Raw genomic sequence first — 22,410 nt, forward strand, 5'->3', positions numbered from 1 at the left:
AAGTAATAAGATTAGATCTAAATAGCCTATGCAGAGAAAGGCTTAGAAAAAAAAAGCCGAATTAAATGACATTCATTTTTTCCAGAAACACTGAGTGGTGCATGTAATTATAGTGCACAGGAAAATGGTATGGTTTCCATTTGTAATTTCTGTATTTTTGCAAAGCTGAAAATGTTATGATTGATCATATGCACAATAGCACTGATCACCTTAGCAACTGTGTCCTCAGTGATGTCCTAATTTGTGGTACTCACCATTGCTCTGCCTTATGTGCCTTCTCTCTCTCGTCTTTTTGCTACGAATGCACTGAACCCTCTATTTTTGGGTTTGGCCGAACCCCGAATCCTTTGTAAAAGATTTGGCCAAATACAGAACCGAATCCTGCATTTGCAAATAAGAGGCGTGTTTTAATTCCCTGTTCACGTGACCAAAAGTCATATGATTTTAAGGATTCAGGTTTGGTTCAGCTTGGTCAGACACTTGGATTCAGCTGGATCCGAATCCTGCCAAAATCGACAGAATCTTAGATGAATCCCAAACTGAATCCTAGATTCAGTGCATCCCTACTTTTTGCCCTGTCCAGCAAGGGTATGTGCATCTTCCACTCCGGTATGTGTGTTGCTGAAGCCTCTAGTCACTAGTGCAGTGATCCCCAACCAGTGGCTTTGGGGCAACATGTTGCTCACCAACCCCTCTGTAGTCACTAGTGCAGTGATCCCCAACCAGTGTCTCGGGGGCAACATGTTGCTCACCAACCCCGCTGTAGTCACTAGTGCAGTGATCCCCAACCAGTGTCTCGGGGGCAACATGTTGCTCACCAACCCCTTGGATGTTGCTCTCAGTGCCCCCAAACCAGGTAGAAAAGTTTTGGTTGAATAAAAACAAGATTTACTACCAAATAAAGCCCCTGTAAGCTAATAGTGTGCATAGAGGCTACCCAGTAGCCAATCTTAGCCCTTATTTGGCTCCTCTGTTGTTCTCCAAGTCTTTTTACATTTGATTGTGGCTCACAAGTAAAAAAAGGTTGGGGACCCCTGCACTAGTGGGAATTTAAATTCGTATGCAGATTGAGGGATCCAGGTTGGACATCCTCTTAGATGACAAAGATATACATTTGTGTTATCCAAGATAAAACTCAGTGCCAGGGTGGAAACAAAACCAGAACTTCAATAGGCAAAGAAAAAATCAGCACCATGGATTAAAGTACTTGTTGCATAAAAGAAATCCAGATTAAGTGCGGCACTAACATTTTAGCACCCCCAAGTGACTTTGGCTTTCCTTCTCCTTTAATCAAAAGGTGCAGCACAGATGCACAAAAAATATGTAGCAAATGTCACTGTTACGCCAAATGCTGGAAATGACACTAGCTCCATGTTGAAGTGTGAACGCAACTGCATAAGCCGCAATTGCATCAGACACAATGCTGGAATTTGGGTAAAAAACATGGTGATTGTGTTGGAAAATTGCACTGGTGGGAGGTAAATGACCCCTTATGTGTTTATAAGGCAGAGTATAGGAATATGGGAATAGATACTTCTCGCTTGCACAATTTAGCTCCTAGATTAAAAACTGGCAACCCTGCGAGTTTAGAAGCAGCTGATAATTACTGTTTCTTTCAGACTGTTGGAATTCACCAATCATTGTCCTTTACACAGGCATAGAGAGGACAGTGTTGGTTATTTGGCAGCTGGAGCAATTCATGTGCTGACAGTGGGACTATTAAATGACTGTTCACGAAGTGTTACACCCTGCAATGCTGCCTTAAGTATTGGTACTAATGCACAAGCCACTTGGGAAAATGTGACACCATTCTACATAAAACAGTGTTTGCAATCGGATTTTACTGTAAATGATTTTCATTAAGTCCCAGGTGGAGCTCAGCATGTGTTTCTTACCGTGAAAGGTCCTTTTCCTTTATTTATTTTTTCTATTTCATCTTTGCTTATATCATGTAGGTACGGCTTTACAAACATGCGCTACATTGCTTCCCTAATCAGTGGTGTGGGCATTTTCATGATGGGCGCAGGCCTTTCCTGGTACCATGGAATCATGGGTTTGCTTCATCCACAGCCAATAGAATCTCTGCTTTGGGTAGGTCGGTCTAAAACTTTTGAACATTTTACCACTTGTCTGTTTTGCTGCAGTGAGTAACATTATTCTTTGTATTTTACAGGCCTATTGCATCTTAGCAGGGTCACTTGTGTCTGAAGGAGGTAATAAGCATTGTTTGTGTGTGTGTTTTTGGGAAAAAAAAAAAAAAGTTGCTTATTGTTCCAATATATACACCTCCAAATGTTAGGTAACCCCCTCCCCCCCAGTAATTGTTATCACTTACCTGATATCCCTGGCTGGTCTTCCTGTTAGCAGAAAACTGCACTGACCTGCCCACTACTGCGCCTGCTCCCCTGTGTGAAGTAAAGGTCCCCATACACGGGCTGATTCTAGCTGCCGATAACGGTCCCTTAGACCGATTTGGCAGCTAATCGGCCCGTGTATGGGCACTACCGACGGGCCTGCCTGACCGATATATGGCCTGAAATAGGGCAGATCTCGATCGGGCAGGTTAAAAAATCTAGTCGGATCAACAAGCCAATGCGGTCCCCGAACCGACTTTGCCTATACCCGTCGCTATAATTCGATCGTTTGGCCCCTTGGCCAAATGATCGAATTAGCCTGGATTCTCCCACCCAGGTGGGGGATATCGGGAGAAGATCCGCTCACTTGGTGACATCGCCAAACGAGCGGATCTGAAGGTGTATGGGCACCTTAAGAATAAGCAGGAAGAGCATCGCTTCATGATGCTCGCTGGAAGTGCCCCCGGGGCCTTGAATTCTTCTACTAACGGGAGCATTGGGTGAGTGATTACAATCACTTGGGGGTGCCTACCATTTGGGACCCCCAATTGAAGCTTTTCTTCTCCTTTAAAATAATTAATTCCCACCCCCAGTATTGGGGGAAACCAACATGATGGCATTCTTTGTACAATATGTTCTCTGAAAGGCTTTTTTAATTAATGAGGGAACTATTTGTAAGTATTTTGATGGCAATAATTACAGGTCCTTTTCAAAAAATTAGCATATTGTGATAAAGTTCATTATTTTCTGTAATGTACTGATAAACATTAGACTTTCATATATTTTAGATTCATTACACACAACTGAAGTAGTTCAAGCCTTTTCTTGTTTTAATATTGATGATTGTGGCATACAGCTCATGAAAACCCAAAATTCCTATCTCAAAAAATTAGCATATCATGAAAAGGTTCTCTAAACGAGCTATTAACCTAATCATCTGAATCAACAAATTAACTCTAAAAACCTGCAAAAGATTCCTGAGGCTTTTAAAAACTCCCAGCCTGGTTCATTACTCAAAACCGCAATCATGGGTAAGACTGCCGACCTGACTGCTGTCCAGAAGACCATCATTGACACCCTCAAGCAAGAGGGTAAGACACAAAAATAAATTTCTGAACAAATAGGCTGTTCCCAGAGTGCTGTATCAAGGCACCTCAGTGGGAAGTCTGTGGGAAGGAAAAAGTGTGGCAGAAAACGCTGCACAACGAGAAGAGGTGACTGGGCCCTGAGGAAAATTGTGGAGAAGGACCGATTCCTGACCTTGGGGGACCTGCGGAAGCAGTGGACTGAGTCTGGAGTAGAAACATCCAGAGCCACCGTGTACAGGCGCGTGCAGGAAATGGGCTACAGGTGCTGCATTCCCCAGGTCAAGCCACTTTTGAACCAGAAACAGCGGCAGAAGCGCCTGACCTGGGCTACAGAGAAGCAGCACTGGACTGTTGCTCAGTGGTCCAAAGTATGTCATTCGGAAATCAAGGTGCCAGAGTCTGGAGGAAGACTGGGGAGAGGGAAATGCCAAAATGCCTGAAGTCCAGTGTCAAGTACCCACAGTCAGTGATGGTCTGGGGTGCCATGTCAGCTGCTGGTGTTGGTCCACTGTGTTTTATCAAGGGCAGGGTCAATGCAGCTAGCTATCAGGAGATTTTGGAGCACTTCATGCTTCCATCTGCTGAAAAGCTTTATGGAGATGAAGATTTCATTTTTCAGCATGACCTGGCACCTGCTCACAGTGCCAAAACCACTGGTAAATGGTTTACTGACCATGGTATTACTGTGCTCAATTGGCCTGCCAACTCTCCTGACCTGAACCCCATAGAGAATCTGTGGGATATTGTGAAGAGAAAGTTGAGAGACACAAGACCCAACACTCTGGATGAGCTTAAGGCCGCTATCGAAGCATCCTGGGCCTCCATAACACCTGAGCAGTGCCACAGGCTGATTGCCTCCATGCCACGCCACATTGAAGCAGTCATTTCTGCAAAAGGATTCCCGACCAAGTATTGAGTGCATAACTGAACATAATTATTTGAAGGTTGACTTTTTTTGTATTAAAAACACTTTTCTTTTATTGGGCGGATGAAATATGCTAATTTTTTGAGATAGGAATTTTGGGTTTTCATGAGCTGTATGCCACAATCATCAATATTAAAACAATAAAAGGCTTGAACTACTTCAGTTGTGTGTAATGAATCTAAAATATATGAAAGTCTAATGTTTATCAGTACATTACAGAAAATAATGAACTTTATCACAATATGCTAATTTTTTGAAAAGGACCTGTATGCCCCATCTTTCTGGAACAATGATCTATGGAAAAGTCATTTGACTAGGATCTGTAGTCATTAAAACTATAACATTTCTTGTGTTTTTTAGCCACACTTCTAGTAGCAATCAATGAGATCCGGAAAAGTGCGAAAACCAAAGGACTATCTTTTTACGAGTATGGTATGTGTTTCTTCTAAGGGCATTAAAAGGCATTCAGTCTGTTTTAAGACTTTTATATATTGCTTTGTTGCTTATACTAATAGTATTACATTACATTACAAAAATACTAATAGTAATAGCTGTTTTCATTATTTTTCCCCCTGAAAGAGGAAAAAGAAAATTATGCATATGTAAGATAGTAGTGCTGAATATGCTTGCATCTTCTGAAAACAAAGTAACCAGCCTCTCGCTGCCCTCTGGGCTTTTCCACTGAGCGTCTTACCGGGCAGTGTAGGAGATAGCTGTATTTGCAGAGAGTACTCTGAAGGTGACCATTATATAGAAGGGAGCAGTTGCAACATTTGCACAAGGGCTTTATAAAGCTTTACTTATGTAGCTGAATTCACTCACACACAAATTATATTTTGAATTTAAATTCTGGCCACTACAGAAGGGAAAGCAAAACATTCTATATATTGTTATGATAGCCCCTTTTTAAATGACTGTCCTTTTTTTTAGCTTGACTGGTGAAGAAAAGGTCAATAATTGTACAGGTATGGGATCCCTTATCTGGAAACCCGTTATCCAGAAAGTTCCGAATTATGGAAAGGCCATCTCCCATAGACTCCATTATAAGGAAATAATTCTAATTTTAAAATTACCTTTTTCTCTGGAATAATAAAACAGTACCTTGTACTTAATCCCAACTAAGATATAATCAATCCTTATTGGAGGCAAAACAAGCCTATTGTGTTTATTCAATATTGAAATGATTTTTAGCAGACTTAAGTTATGGAGATCCAAATTACAAAAAGACCCCTTATCCGGAAAACCCCAGGTCCCGAGCATTCTGGATAACAGGTCCAATACCTGTACTTTGTTTGACACTTCCTGTTTGCACAGACCCCAAACAGGTGCCAATGAGCCATATCCTGCACAGACATGTCTCCTAAGTGTGCTACTGCCAGAGAGGTGCATTTACCTAGTAGTTTATTTAGGTACAAAAGCACCTACTCATACTACTGGGTTACAAGAAAGTCAAATTTATGTCACTGAAGCTCTAGCAAACTACACCTCCCTGCTTCCTGCACCACCCAGGAATAAATAATACACAAGCAACAGGCCTGAATCCCTCCACTATGATTTCTTTTACACTCAGTAATCGCTCTGAATGATAAATGCGTGCTTAATTTGGCTGAAGCAACCACTTCAAAGGGCTTTTTTTCTTCTCTTTGAGATTCTTGTGTGTCATTTCTGATTGAATTAGTTTTACCTGATTATTCATCAGCCTGTGTTTTGAATAGCAGATTATTTCCCAGATAATCTCACTGCCTGCAGCCCGAGTCTGTGCTGTATGTGTGTGGGGTGTAAATGAGAATATTTGGAGAGAAGCTGCCACTGACTCATCTTGTTTCTGATCTCCATGTTCCTTATAAACATGTTTAATCAGGGATATTTTCTACTTCCCAATAGCAGCCCAGAGCATAGATGTATAGATCTACAATCATGGTTAATGCCTTTGTTTCTTTGACATGAATACATGTGCTGTGTAGTTAAAACAGATGATTTTATATTTTCATAGTATGTTTCATTAATTCATTTGGGTATAGCCACCAACGCTCTCCTCGTGTAACCTCTGACAGCAGTGCAACTGCCCTAAATCTGCCCATGAAGCTTAAAGTTCTGCATGGCAACTCACTATTATGCTAGCAGCCATTGAAGAACTTTACTGGCAATAGATTAGCTCCAACAGAGAAGAGCAAAGACCTGCAATATACAGTATGGAGTTTGTCATAAAGGAGCTTCAGGGCACAAAGCCCTAGAGATGCAGGGTTGCGTTCTGGGTACTGATGCCTAGTCATCCCAGGTAATTAAAGGGAATCTGTCAAAGCCTCATATTTAGGGGCTTTTTTTTTTTGGATTGGGAAGTTTTTTCCCAACATTGTCTTCCATCATCAAAGGGACATACCGAAAAATGATTTGATACAATCACGAAAGAAAGATTGTTCACCAACAGGTGGAGGCTCACAGTTTGGACATTTGGATATTTTTTACTCCCCTCAAGTTTGGGTCTAAACATAGCTGTAAACCCACAGGACAAGATCCTGAACTATACTGAGACAAATCTCTTGCAAAAAATGTACTTACCTGCCACCTTTTCTCTAGTTTCTTGTTTGTCCAAGCCAATACTGGACTATGTATACGTTGCTTTTCCGTGTGCCTTCGTATCCAAATGTGTGCCAACTTGATCTTTATTCCCTTCCTGACAACTGTTAGGACCTGTAATTTGTTCAGTTATTGTGCAGTATGCACAAAGAGCAGGCTTGTTAAATACTAAAATGTACATTTTCTTTTTTTAGTCATGCAATCCCGTGATCCAAGTACCAATGTAGTTCTGATGGAGGACGCTGCGGCAGTTTTAGGACTGGTTATGGCTGCCTCCTGCATGGGTTTGACCTCACTCACTGGTAAATAATTGTACTCTCATGTTTTAACAGTTTAGAGATCTTGAAAATATTTTAAAAACTACCAAGTATTGATGTAAGTGGTGATGTTTGTACAGTAAGATGAGTATTTATTAACATTGGAGACAAGCATCACGGTGATGTTGCCTAATGAGCAGATTTGAACCTACAAGTTAAAGTGGCCATACATTATAAGATTTGCTTGTTTGGCGAGATCGCCAAATGGGCTTATTCAATCATTTGGCCCTAGGGTGGACCAGTCGAATTACAAACAATGGAGATGGCATACATGGACAAATAAGCTGCCAAATTGTATCACAGGATTTGAATGGGCAGCTTAGATCTGACTGGTTGCTATCACCAGTGATGCTTGTCTCTAATATTAATAAATATGCCCCTATATGGGAAGAGTTTAATTGGGAGAGCTAGGTTTAATTCTTGCACCAACTACTCGTGACCTTGGGCATGTAGCTGAGCTTCCACTTCCAAAATAACAATCTAAAGCTGGATGGAAAAAAGGTAAAATGTGCCTGAAAAGTTCTGTGTCAATGAGCCGTGCAATATAAATATACAAACAATAAACAAAGCAACTGTGGAACTCAGCTCCTAAGATTAATAGTATGTGGGTAATCCGTGCATGTCAACATAAATTGTACCCAGCAAATGAACAAAGCCTACTTTCTATTATTCATTCCGCATCACCATCTGTTAAACTGCAGCCCCTCGTTTGCTTTTTCATTTCATTGAGCCTCTAAACAGAGAAATGATATTTTGATTTTTGTCATACCTATTACACCTCTGGCGGTACTCGGCAGTGCTACAAGGAGATATTTCTCAATATTAATATGATCTATTCGCCATTAAGAAATCTGTTGTTTCCATGTAACTCCAGCCCGAATGGGATTGTACATATTTTACACTGCCTTGCTTTTGCTAGTTTGTCATTTATTTAGAAAATGGAACACGTGCATCATTAATTCATGCAAATCTTTGCTAAAAAGCTAAAAAGCACAAAGTAAAGGTTTCCCAAGAGTGAACTGTCCTGTGGGTAATTGCTGCCTAGACTGCCCTTATCTACTACAGGTATGGGATCCCTTATCCGGAAACCCATTATCCGGAAAGCTCTGAATTACGGGAAGACTCCATAGACTCCATTTTAATCAAATAATTCAGAATTTTAAAACTGATTTTCTTTTTCTCTGTAGTAATAAAACAGAACCTTGTAATTGATCCCAACTAAAATATAAATAATCCTTATTGGATGCAAAACAATTCTACTGGGTTTATTTAATGTTAAATTGATTTTTTAGTAGACTTAAGGTATGAAGATCGAAATTACGGAAGGACCCCTTATCCGGAATACCCTTGGTCCCGAGCATTCTGCATAATGGGTCCTATACCTGTACTAATATATTAGTGTCAAACCTGGCAGTAAAATTCTCCCATTTAACCCTTTGCTTGCAGGTAAAGCATAGATCAAAAGAAGACTTGGAAGTGTAGAATCTACAGTTCTGGCATGTAAAGGGTTAAATAAGAAAGAGAATGAATGCCACAATAATTGCAGCAATCCTTGCTTTTGTTGCAGCTTTCAGTATATTGTCGGCAGTTCATAGAGAAGTTACATTAACATACGCATCCTGCTCTTCAGTGGAACTTGTTAGCAAGTCCACCATTCTTCCTATTTATTTTTTATCTTTCATACCGTACAGGTACTGTCTGGTCAAACCTAGTATATCATTGGCTAGGTTTGATCCATTGTGGTAGTTGTATTCCTGCCTATTGAATTTTAAAGTGAAAAAACTGGATTAAGTAATTGCTAATAACAAAAATATGAAGAAACATTATTCACAAATAAATTCTTTTAGTCCCTTAAAAAATGCTCCTTGTTGTTATTGTAAATCTTGTTGTAAAGTAGACATTTTGTAATGTGCATATCTGTTTGTATCCTAACAGGAAACCCGCTCTATGACAGTTTGGGGTCCCTGGGTGTTGGAACCCTACTCGGAGCTGTATCAGCCTTCCTTATCTACACTAACACTGAAGCACTAATTGGGAGGTCAATACAACCAGAGCAAGTTCAACGTCTCACCGAACTCTTAGAAAGTGATCCTGCAGTGAGGTGTGTGACTGCAACGCTCATCAGGCTTCCCATGATAACACCACTGTGACTGTTTCATGGGTTTTAACTGTAGCTCCCACTTTTTTGTAACCCATCCGGGTGTTCCTGAGCACTCCTCTATATATTCTATAACCTCTATAGTATAACCAATTAGTTGGGAGCCAAAAATAGTTCTCCATGTTGTTTAGGGTGGGTTTCCATAATTTCCATTTACAGCACTAAACTGTCATGTTACAGTTGTAATTAAAATGAGGTGCAGAATTCTAAACCAAGTTTGGGAGGTGCCTCTTACTCCCAGACTTTCTAGAGTCCCTGAGAAGAAGGTTAAAGGGTTGGTTCACCTTGACACTATCTTTTAATATGTTACCCAGGACCTCTTCTGTTCCTATTGCAGTCTGTTATTCAAATAAATGCCTGGTTGCTGGGGTAATTTAGACCCTAGCAACCAAATAGCTGCTGATATTCCAAACTGTAAATCTGTTAAATAACAAAAAAAAACACAAATAATAAAAAATGAAAACTAATTGTAAATTGTCTTAAAATTTCCCTCTCCACACCATGCCAAATGTTAATTTAAAGGTGAACAACCACCTTAAAGTAACCCTTATACAGGTATGGAACCTGTTATCCAGAATGTTGGGACCTGGCGTTTTCCGGTTAAGGGATCTTTCCATAATTTGGATTGTCATACCTTAAATCTACTTAACATCATTTAAAAATTAATTAAACCCAATAGGATTGTTTTGCCCCCAATAAGGATTATTTATATCTTAGTTGGGATCAAGTACAAGGCACTGTTTTATTATTACAGAAAAAAAGGAAATCATTTATACTTGTATAAGCGTTTGTAAGTAATAAATTAGTGGAGAAAAGTGTTCATGCTACAACATGGGGGAAATTACAGAACTGTAGGAAATGTAGTTGAACCAGGAAATATAATTGCATTGTTGTACAATCTGCTCACAATGAATTTGGCTGATTTGACATACAGTTGCTACATAATTCACAGAGTCTAAACACTTCTACTCATCTTTGAGATGATTTCTGCCCTTTGCTGAATCAAACATTTCATTCTTTATAGAGCAATCCATGATGTAAAGGCCACTGATATGGGAATGAGTAAGGTGCGTTTCAAGGCAGAAGTTGATTTTGATGGTCGAGTTGTTACACGATCTTACTTGGAAAAACAAGATATTGACCAGGTGTTAAATGTAAGTTAGAAGTGACTTCACACAATGTATTTCCTTTATCCGAATTTCTGTTTTTTCTGCTAACACCTTCTCCAGTTGTTACTGATTTTACTGTAGATAGAAGATATTTTTCACACAGTGTCTGTCCATTACTGCAGTGGTTATTTTACTTAGAGAGATGTTTACCGCCCGACAGACATGCATAACATTTGTGATAGTAACATAGCTGTGCCTTAAGCTGACCAGCTGCAACTTTTTCGTGTGAGACAAATGTTGTGCTCCGAAGCAGCCATTAATGCCCCCTTGGCTTCAGTAATCTCCTTGATGCCTGGTATTGGATCTCTAGCTATTGCCAGGCAATGATGTTCACCACTTCTGTGACTGGTATTCTTTGCGGCTTGAACCAACCAGAGCCACCCTCAAGATAGCAAAAGATATTTCCTAGGTCTTATTATTATTATTATTATTATTATTAACATTAACATTTATTTATAAAGCGCCAACATATTCCGCAGCTCTGTACAATAAGTGTGTTTCATACATTGAACATACAGAGTAACATATAAAGCAACCAATAACCAATACAAGAAGTGAAGTGAGCCCTGCCCAAAAGAGCTTACAATAAGCCTAAGATGATTGTGTCAGCCATCCCAACATACAGAGATATCCAGAAGATGCAGTTTCTCATCACTCATTGGCTGAACATACCAGAAACCGCCCAAAACTTGGTTTCCCTCAGACTAAATAAAGGTTCTTATACCTTTGCCTTTTACCTTACTTTACACATTTACATTGGCTCTCAAAGGGGACCCGATAGAATGGAAATATGCACAGTCTGTTCCAGAAAATGCACTAGTCCTTAAATAAGAAATGGAAACTGATATTTAGTCCCTGGTTATTAACCAAGTTAATGTATCAGTGAAGACCTCACATGATTTGTAGTCTTTCCTATTATATAAATATATATACCCTCGGGGGTATATTTATCATGCTGTGTAAAAAGTGGAGTGAAGCATTACTGGTGATGTTGCCTAGGGCAACCAATCAGCAATTAGATTTCAACAGTTAGAAAACCAAACCAAAGCAAAGCATCTGATTGGCTGCTATGAGCAACATCACTGTAATGTTTCACTCCACTTTTTACACAGCATGATAACTTCCTCATCACCTAAAAATGGCACTATGCAGCTGATTTTCAAAAATTTGTTCATGCCAGTAAGTCTGTTGATTTGCCCCTTGCTAGATGGTATTTTAACATTATTTTATCTGTAGAATTGTTTACTACATGTATTGGGTATATTAGACATTATCTCTGTGACCTTCGGAACAGTCCTGGAAGGCCCTGCAATTTCTTTTTATCCTGCTAACAGGCTTAAAGGTCCCCATACACATTGAGATCCACTCGCTTGGCAAGATCGCCAAGTGAGCAGATCTTTACCCGATATCCCCACCGACGGGTGGGCGATATGGGGGAGCGTGTAGGTAAAAAAAAAAAATAATTTGATCGTTTGGCCCTGGGACCAAACAATCGAATTATATTGGCGTCAATGGAGCAGTCAGTTCGGGGACCGCATCTAACCTGGCCGATCGATATCTGCCCAATTTTAGGCCAGATATCGGTCGGGTAGGCCCCTCGTTTCTGCCCCTACACGGGCCGATAAGCTGCCGAACCGGTCCAAGGGACCAATATCGGCAGCTACTATTGGCCCGTGTATGGGGACCTTAAGGACCATGACATCAATCACTGACAATGTATTTGTGCTAGGCCTTCTGTACTACTACAGTGTAGGTCTTTGCACAAGTGGTGCTCTCTATAGTAATTAAAATAATCATTAGCACATTTAATATTTTCACAGTTTGCTGTATCCAAATATACATATATAAGCTCTAAAGCTTTATGAGCTAAACAGGGCCGTCTTTAGCTTGTGTATGAGTTTTTGGATGCTTGGTGTATTCACCCTTCCATTGTACAACACTGCTCAATATGTTGGCACTTTATAAATACGTGTTAATAATAATGAAAGGCGTCCTCAGATAATAATTGCTCCCCTTCTTCACTTCAGGGAACAGGGCACTATTGTTAAAATAACATATCACAGATTTACATTTTTAAATCCTTTTTCCATGAATTATTTATGAACAATTAGTTAATACTGTAACATATTAGAGAAGGAATATTAAAGCAAATCATATTGTTATTATTATTTTTTGTACTTTAAATAGGAAATCCGCCAAGTGAAGACAGCAGAGGACTTAGAAGCTTTTATGCTTAAACATGGTGAAAATATTATAGACACATTAGGAGCAGAAGTAGACCGACTTGAAAAAGAATTAAAGGTAAATTCCAGGGGACTCAACTAATTAATTTAACTAACCATTTCCTTCCGATTTTCCTTTCCAGGGATGAGATGAAGTCTGTTGAATGTATACTCTTATTAGTTTTGTAAGACATGATAAATAAGCTTGTGTATTGTGGCTTTTATATATATTAGGGGTGACTTTTCTTGTGCTTCCCAAGTATTTGCATAAAAGCAATAGAAAGTTATAGGCCGCGTGTTGCCCCCAACCCATGACCAAGATCTCTTATCTCTGCTCCCATGTGCCCCATGCCATGGATTCACGTTCATGCTTGCATGCTTCTACAGCAATCAGGGTAGGGTGCATCTTCCCAGCGTAAGTAAAAGTAAAAGATCTGCCCAGACTTGGAGTAGAAGGTGGCGATTTTTGTCATGTTGTGTCTTAACAAATAACAAATCAAAATATGTATGCTACTAAAGATATCTTTTTTGAATATTGGTTCTTAGAAATGGGCATATCTACTTTTTTTTTTTTTTTTTTTTTTTTTAACTCCCCTTCTCCAATACGCACCCATTATATCCTAAAATAGTGGTTTTTGGTGATATAAGAAGCTAAAAGGGGCTCTAACCAAATGATGTAGATTCTATATCATTTGGTTAGAGCCCCTTTTAGCTTCTTACAGGTTTACCGGCAGCAGTAGAGTAAGGATATCCAGGACAACAAATAAGGGTTTATTCCAAATTTCTCCCGTACAGATAGTACGGCTTTCAGGTGTATATAGGGCAGTGCAGCCCAACATGCTGGCCAAATTTGCCCATGGGCAGTAACCCATGGCAACCAATTAAATTGTTTTATTCATTGTTCCTTCTGCAGCTGGCTGGAAAAAGCCTATCACTGATCGGTTTCAATGGGTTACTGCCCGTGGGCAAATTTGCCCTGTGTTAATAAATGAGCCCCACAAGGTTTTTAAATGTTTATCGCCTGCAGGGCCAAAACTAGGGTGAGGGCAGAAGGGACACATGCCTAGGGGCAACCATGGGGGGGGGGGGCAATAGAACCTAAACACTTACCTCTTCCCTAACTCTGGCCCTGGGGATCAGGTACACTGAGCGGGGAGCTGCGGTGCTGGCTGACTGGAGGAGCAGAGAGAAGTGGCAATGCCAGTGGGGGGGTGGGAGTGGTAAGGGAGAGAGGAGGCTTTGGGTGCCCGGGGTGGAGGCCTGGCTCTGTTCGCCTGTTACTTTATAGGACCTGGAGCTTGGCAGCAATTCCTAATTACTTTGAATGGGGTGGGGATGTTGATTTAGGCAGATTGTCCACATCATCAGTCAGTTTGTTTCAGTGGAATATAGTATAATATATATAAACTCTGTAGGAAATACACGTGGGGAATTTCAGGCACTGACCTGTTTTAAGCAACAATCACGTTAAAATTGCAGGTGTCAAACTGACTTATCAAATATTCCTTTTTTCTGCTACATTAGAATTTCAAACCAAAATTGCATCTTGTTCTTAATAAGTTTATCATTTTTCCTTTTGTGCCTTTTTGTCAGAATTTAGCAGACTATTGTATTCTGTTTAAAAAAAAAAAAGCAGGTTTACAAAGGACATATTTAATATAATAAAAGTTTGATATTTCCAGCATTGCAATTCCTTTAATTAAAAGTCAAAATCACTTGAATGTGCCTTTTAGAACATGAAGTAATTTGTCCCATAATTACCAGACAAATAGGTACACCTTTCATTGGATTACTAAGATATGCAAATACAGCAATTTCACCATTTCATGTCGGCTCGGATCATCGGAGTTTCAATACACAAGTACTCGTGTTTGTTCTGCAATCAAGTAATAGCTTTCTGCAGTTTGACATTTACATAATGAGTGTTAGTTAACCTTTTGTAAAATAAAAGGGGGAAAATGTTTTATTCTCTAATACTGCAAAAGAGCATTTACACTGTATTCATTGTGACTCCCGCTCTGTGCGTAACATACAGTTATCGTTAGCAACACAGCATTAAACCCATTGTCCTGTATTGTCATTGCACCCCCTGTATCTGCCTAATCTGCTCTAATCTCTTTAATACTATTCAGTCTTCATGATCACGGAACGGGACTTTGGCCATAAATGCTAGTGAAATAGTGACAGTTCCAGGACTATGAAGGACAGCATCTAAGCATTTCCCTATGGCTGTTGTCTTTAAGATTTTCTTCTTCTTTTTTTTTTTTTTTTGGAACCCCCTTTTTTTGGTGAGGTCTGTGATACTTTATTACATGATATTTTGATATACTGAGAAGGATATAAACATTGATCCCACACTGACCTTCATCAGAGTGTTTCAGAATATCTAGAACCTCAAATAATGACATGGGCTGTAATTGGTGGTCAGAGCCACAAACTGACAAGATTTGCTGTAACTTATTAGAATCTGAGGGAGATTATAACCAAATGCCAATAGGGGCTGTACCCAGCTGGATACAAATTCCTTATAGCCCCACTACCATTTAATGGGCATATTTATTATGCTGTGTAAAAACGGCTTAAATTGGCATCATTTTTTTTTACACGTTTTTTCTTCCACCGGAACTTATGGAAAATAACAGCGTAATATCCGGTATTCAGACGGCGACCTTTTCCATTTATTTTACACAGCTTTTTACTCCGTTTTTTCAGCGAATTAACACGGCATAATAAATACGCCCCATAGTCTCCCTCTCAACCCTGCACTGCCATTTTGGTACCACCGGCGTGCCATCCTAGAGCGCCCAACAGACCCGCTGGTGCAGCCCTATATTAATGACAGTGGCTGCTTCTTTATGCTGCCGGCTAGTGATTGCTTTGCTCATACAGATATATTGGCAATTTTGATTTACATTAAAACAGTCCCCCACACCCTGTTTTTCAGCATTTACACAATCTCCTATTTATTCTTTTGTTTTCTTATTCGTTTGATATAACACCCCTTTGTGTGTTACCCAGGCAACTCATTCTTTTCACTTTTATCGCTTTGAATCATCTTTCTGTGCCATTTCAGCATCTGTCACAATTTGGTTACATTTTCTAGATAATTTAGCTTTTGTTGTTGTGTCTGTTGCATTTAAGGGAATTATGACCTTTATATTGTTTTCTTATTCTAATGCATTTTTAACATGTACCCTTTCTGACACTGCTTCAGAAATGAATTAACTGGTTTTTGTCTGAACAAGATTAAACCTAATAAAAAGTGCTGTATTTGGCTACTGCTGCTGGAAGCTGGTGACCCACCTGGCCACAAACCACCCCCAAAGAAGTCATGTCTCTGGATGTCTCTCAGCCACTAACAAAGTTCTCTGCAAGATCACAAGCGGCTGCTGGAATTACTGTACCCGTGCCTCAGCTGTATTAAAGAATAAGTAAACCTTTTTTTTTCTCTAAACAGCCTCCAGAATTACCTACCTTTGTCCCAGCATTCTCTCTGACCTGGTTCCTCAGAAGTTGATAATTTTTCTTTGCTTCCTTGTGCAGAGTGAAGCCCCGCCCCCACTTCCTGTTCAGTTCTCTCTTCAATTCGACTACTGTTGTTGACCTGGAGAGCCTTCTGGGCATACCTGGAGGCAGCAGGAGCCAGTCTGTGCATTAGCAGGGGTTTTTTGTTTTTTTTTATGAGAGACCTGAACAGGAAGTGGGGGCGGGGCTACACTCTGCACAAGGAGGAACCAGGTCAGAGAGAATGCTGGGACAAAGGTAGGTAATTCTGGAGGCTGTTTAGAGTAATTTTACTGATAGAAAAAAAATAAGGTTTACTTATTCTTTAAAGGGGTGCTGTACCCCCTTGTTCAACACATGTTCAATAAAAATCTGTGCTTTATGTTATTTCTTGGGCTAAACAGGGCAAAAAGTGAATCTGAAGCTGCCCCATGTTTGGTGAAGAATTAGGCAACAACCACAGATTTTTGTGATTTAAAACAATAGGCAAAAAGTAGATTCAGCATAAACTTACATTGAACAAGGGGGTGTAGTACAGGGGTAGTTCACCTTTAAGTTAACTTTTAGTATGTTATAGAATGGCCAGTTCTAAGCAACTTTTCAATTGGCCTTCATTATTTATTTGTTATAGTTTTTTAATTATTTGCCAAATTCTTCTAACTCCTTGCAGCTTTGAAATGGGGGTCACCGACCCCCGGCAGCCAGAAAACCATTGTTGTTTGAGGCTTCAGTTTTATTGTTGTTTTTCATAACCTTTTTTTCTGTCTCTCATTTACACCACTCCCTGGTTGCTAAGCTAGTTGGACCCAAGCAACCAGATAGCTGCTGAAACTCCAAACTTGGAAAGCTGCTAAACAAGAATTGAAATACCCCAAAAAACTGCAAATAATAAAAAAAATGAAGCCCAAATGCAAATTGTCTCAGAATATCACTCTCTGCATCAGACTAAAAGTCAACTCACCCCTTTAAGTGTCCATTACTAAAATATATTTAACTCTACTAAACCCTATTTCATCCACATTAAACTATTAAATGTGCATTGATCAAGGGTGTCCCCTCGGTGGGATGGCGCTGCGATTTGCCGAAGTTGCCTTGAGAAGAAAGTTTGGCGACTTTGGCAAATAGCGATGCTGTGTACGCCATCCCACCGGTGATTTACATTCTAGCCAGTGGGATGGCATCGCGGGGAGATTAGTCGCCTGCAACAAGGGAGATTTGTCACGGCGCCACTAATCTCCCTGTGTGTCACGGCCCTAAGAGAAAGTAAGAACGTGTCACATTACAAGATGCTAAAGAATAACAAAAGGTAAAATCCCTGCTGTGAGGGCTGTGTTGGAGCCCCCGTTGCCACAGTGGGAGGGGCTATACCAGCAGTATATAGGGCCGGGCGGCACTCATACATGTGATCTTTCTCTTCCAGCAACGTAACCCTGAGGTACGACACGTGGATCTGGAGATTCTGTAGGACGCGAGGGACAGCGCTGAAGCAAAGACTCATTTCATGTTTGTGCATGCTCAGCGACTGCGCTGTAAATCCATTCTGACTGCGTCATAGCGCAATACGCCGTATTTATAAGGGCGTCGTAGACGTAATATTTCTTTCCAACCATATTTGTGGAAATAAGGAAAATTGTAATTCTGCCTCGCTGACTGCCCTCATTGTTTTATTTCATTCCATTACATGTATATTGGTCTTCTTTTTTGACTTGCTTTTTCAAGTAGTGATGGGCAACCTCTGGGATTCCACCTCTGGCAGAATTACAGCCCTGGATACCATCCCTAACTGCCCTCTCAGGGGCTGCTGGGAGATATGGTTTGGCTACAGCTGGAGTACCAACCATTGCCTGCACTTGGTAACAGGAGCAAAGCTTGCTTCAGGTCTGCTAACCCACAGCAACCAATCAGATGTTTCCTTTCATTATAGCAACCACAGCAAGCCAGCACACACCACTGTTGACTTGTTGCTATGGGATACTAGACTTGGTGCCAACTTTCAACTATGCAAATGTGTTTTTTTTGTATATGAAAAAGCATTTCTGCAGAAAAAATGATTGAGCTGATGTTTAAATATAGCACTTTTTTTTTTGCTGTGACAGAGTTACTAAGGTGAATACAAATCCCACTTGTTCAGGTTTGGTCTCATTTGACAGAAATATTTAGCAGTTGGGGAATTAGCGGAGCAGTTTTTATTACATGTCAGTGTTCTCTTTCAACATTTAATAGACTGGTATTTTATCCCAAACATCCCACCAGCTAGTGCTAGTTTGCTAATGTATGTGCACTAGTGCAGTAACCCATAGCAACCAAGCAGATTTTGCTGTAGAATTCCTGATTGGATCAGTAGTTATGGGTTACAGAGTGGGGCAATATTGCAGTACAGTAGATATGTTAGTAAATGAGCCGTTGTGTTTCTTACGCTGGAGTTGGATTTTAATACGTTGCTACAGGCAGAAAGCCGCTTCCCATCTAAATACCCTGTTAAATGTACTACTTTATATTTATAATTTTACGTATAGGAGAATATATTTTTAATTTATTGATAAATGGCGATTTAATCCATTGATGTCTGAATGCTCTTTGTAACAAAACAAATAAAAGAAAAATAAAAAAACCTGTTCCTGTGAAATTCCTGGGACTCTGCCTGTGACCCTACCCTGGGACTCTGCCTGTGACCCTACCCTGGGACTCTGCCTGTGACCCTACCCTGGGAACTCTGCCTGTGACCCTACCCTGGGACTCTGCCTGTGACCCTACCCTGGGAACTCTGCCTGTGACCCTACCCTGGGAACTCTGCCTGTGACCCTACCCTGGGAACTCTGCCTGTGACCCTACCCTGGGAACTCTGCCTGTGACCCTACCCTGGGACTCTGCCTGTGACCCTACCCTGGGAACTCTGCCTGTGACCCTACCCTGGGAACTCTGCCTGTGACCCTACCCTGGGAACTCTGCCTGTGACCCTACCCTGGGAACTCTGCCTGTGACCCTACCCTGGGAACTCTGCCTGTGACCCTACCCTGGGACTCTGCCTGTGACCCTACCCTGGGAACTCTGCCTGTGACCCTACCCTGGGAACTCTGCCTGTGACCCTACCCTGGGAACTCTGCCTGTGACCCTACCCTGGGAACTCTGCCTGTGACCCTACCCTGGGAACTCTGCCTGTGACCCTACCCTGGGACTCTGCCTGTGACCCTACCCTGGGAACTCTGCCTGCGACCCTACCCTGGGACTCTGCCTGCGACCCTACCCTGGGACTCTGCCTGTGACCCTACCCTGGGACTCTGCCTGTGACCCTACCCTGGGAACTCTGCCTGTGACCCTACCCTGGGAACTCTGCCTGTGACCCTACCCTGGGACTCTGCCTGTGACCCTACCCTGGGAACTCTGCCTGTGACCCTACCCTGGGAACTCTGCCTGTGACCCTACCCTGGGAACTCTGCCTGTGACCCTACCCTGGGAACTCTGCCTGTGACCCTACCCTGGGACTCTGTTGCACTCTATTGTAGTTCATATAAATACCCTGCTGTGTAGCCATGGGGGCACACACAACTTTTAGCAATGCAGGGCAGCAGTACAGTATATCTTAATTACTTTGATATATATTAAAGGAACAATAACACAAATAAATGAAAATATGACACCCCCTCCCTGGGTAACGACTGCTGCCTTTTATATTACACCGTACCAGCATTTGGGGCAGGGAAGGGGATATCAGTGGGCACCCTGGTTAAATGCAAATGTATGGCCCTATGCTCTATCTTTTTTGTTTGCTTTCTGTAGCATAAAAAATGTTCCTGTTACAAATAGAAAAAATTGGTTAATTGTACAAAAAAAAGAAAAAATAGCTGAGTCTTGCCTGATTCATAAATGGCCCCTATAATGCCCCTTTAACCAGAAACAGCTGTTTGGGAGAATGGTGTCCCATTTCAGGCTCGGAATACTATGTTCTATATCCAAACTGTTTCATTCTCTATTTAAACCAATGTAGGGAAAAAATGATGGCAAACTTAATTGTTATTCAGCATTTCCTCAACAAATATCCCATTAATGCTCAATCTGTCCTCTGAGAATATTAAACCTACAACCGGTTTAAAGTCTCAACATTTTTCTCTTTTAATGGTAGTTTGGGAATGAGTGGTGGGCACACAGCGGTGCCAGGCACAGTAATGGGAGCAGAATTGTGTTGTTGTACAAATAACACAACAACTAACTCAAGGTTGAGCTCAGTTAACAGGTCTTTTTCTGTATTCATTGCCAAAACCCTCCGTCTGGCTGATATATTTGTGTTACTGGCCCTTTAAACACTCGCTGGCCAAGGAAATTAATGAAATCTTATTTTTACAAATCGACATTGCTGGCATTTTGCATCAATAGATATGTATTAAAGGGACACAAACCACTGAGTTCTTTTCTGAGTTTCTGTCCTGTTGGGCCAATATATACTGTATTTAAATGTGCATGTAACTTAAGGTGGCCATACAGATTTAAGCTGCAGATTCGGGTCCTTTGCGCAGATTCTGTAGCTTATCTGCCTGTGTATGGGGCCCTCCAACAGGCCTCCCCAACATCTGGTAAAAAAAAAAAATCTGTCAGACTGGGGGGGTTTGATTTTCCAGTTGGTTCAAGGATCGCATCGGGTCCTTAATGCAGTCGTTACTCTGATGGATCCTCTTGCCATTGTTCTAATTCTGTTGTTTGGCCCTAGGGCCCAATGATCGAATTGGCCCTATATCACCCATCGTAGGTGGCCACCTTTCGTTTGGGTCGGTTGGTCACTTACTGAAAGTCTAGAAATGATGAAATCAGCAGCACAGTGGTTGATAGTTATCACTTTTTCAAATCAACCAGTGTGCTGTTGTTTTCGTTTTTGTACTTATTCACCCGGACAGAGGGTACAGTGGGCACCTGGGGCTACAAGAAGCTTTTTTCCCTGTGTAGCACATTTTAACTGATTCTATTACTGAAAGACCAGAGTTACTATTGGGGGTCTACCGACTGCAGCCCCTTGGGGTCACAAGATGATGTTTTCAAATTGCCCTAAGAGGGGTCTGCCAGCAGATATGATGCAGGGCTTTGTGCCATCTGATAATGGAACCAGCCTTCCGTAGCTGTACCCACAGGCCCAGTGGTTTTTGAGAGAAGTGAGGACACTTCTTGTGTAGAAAAGTGCCTCACAAGGCACAAGTATAGCTACAGTGCATTTCTATACATTGTCTTCACGTGCAGTAACAGATAGCATCCAATCACCAGGCAGCATTACTAGTGACCTGTTTAAAATGGTTGTTATCAGTTACTGCACCTGAGCAGACAAAAATAGGGTTATGTAATAATAGGCACTAAATATGCCCAGGAGCAGCAACCAATCAGCAGGTAGCATTTACTGGTACTGTTTAAAAGCAAACATCTTATTGGTTACTACAGGATACTGCTCCTGGGCAACTTACTACCTTTTACTACATATGGGGGAAAGATGTAATCTAATCAGGTTGCTTACATACTATACAAATTAAGTGAGAGTGGGTGCTTTTGCCATAGATGTGTTCAAATGTTATTTATACCTTACTAGTGTTAGTGATGGCGGCCCAGTCTGTGACATGTTTCCATTCCCACAATGTACAAATGTTGTTATGCACCTTCCTCTGAGTGATAAAATAACTGCACTGTGCTGTCATATCATTAATTGCACCTCTCCGCTCTCCCGGCCCCTCAAGCAAATACTGCCATAGGCTTGTGTGTATTGGTGTTATATTTATGTAATATACATGAAAGCAGGCTCATTTAACTCTCTAGCCCCCGCAGCGGAAAGATGGGGGGGGAGGTTATGTGTAAACTGGATATTACATTTTTTTACTTTTCAGAGTTGTTTTCTTTTTTTTTACATTTTTGCCAAGATCATGAATCACTTTTTCTGCAAGACATCGGTTACACGTCGCTGCTTCCAATTAAAGGCAATTAATTGCATATGAGACACAAATTGTATAGCGGGAATGGGGAACGCAGGGCTACATTATTTCCAGGTGAGTTGTTTGGATTTATATTGCAAATCCGGGTGAAGACAGAGAAAATGCCTCGGGGGAATGACATTTCTTGCAGTCTCTA

The 22,410-nt window shown here is 41.0% G+C and overlaps 1 protein-coding gene across 1 annotated transcript in view; it reads left to right on the forward strand.

Annotated features, from left to right (window-relative positions):
• slc30a9 (solute carrier family 30 (zinc transporter), member 9) overlaps positions 1-17,779 on the forward strand; it is a 40,725-nt gene extending 22,946 nt beyond the window's left edge. Inside the window, 8 exon segments of the mRNA NM_001367999.1 lie at positions 1,956-2,091; positions 2,174-2,213; positions 4,728-4,799; positions 7,139-7,246; positions 9,197-9,362; positions 10,444-10,573; positions 12,776-12,889; positions 17,735-17,779. Coding sequence (NP_001354928.1) covers positions 1,956-2,091; positions 2,174-2,213; positions 4,728-4,799; positions 7,139-7,246; positions 9,197-9,362; positions 10,444-10,573; positions 12,776-12,889; positions 17,735-17,779 — 811 coding nt within the window.
• The last annotated feature ends 4,631 nt before the right edge of the window (positions 17,780-22,410 follow it).

This window comes from Xenopus tropicalis, chromosome 1, assembly GCF_000004195.4.
Source record: "Xenopus tropicalis strain Nigerian chromosome 1, UCB_Xtro_10.0, whole genome shotgun sequence".
Classification (NCBI taxonomy): Eukaryota; Metazoa; Chordata; class Amphibia; order Anura; family Pipidae; genus Xenopus; species Xenopus tropicalis.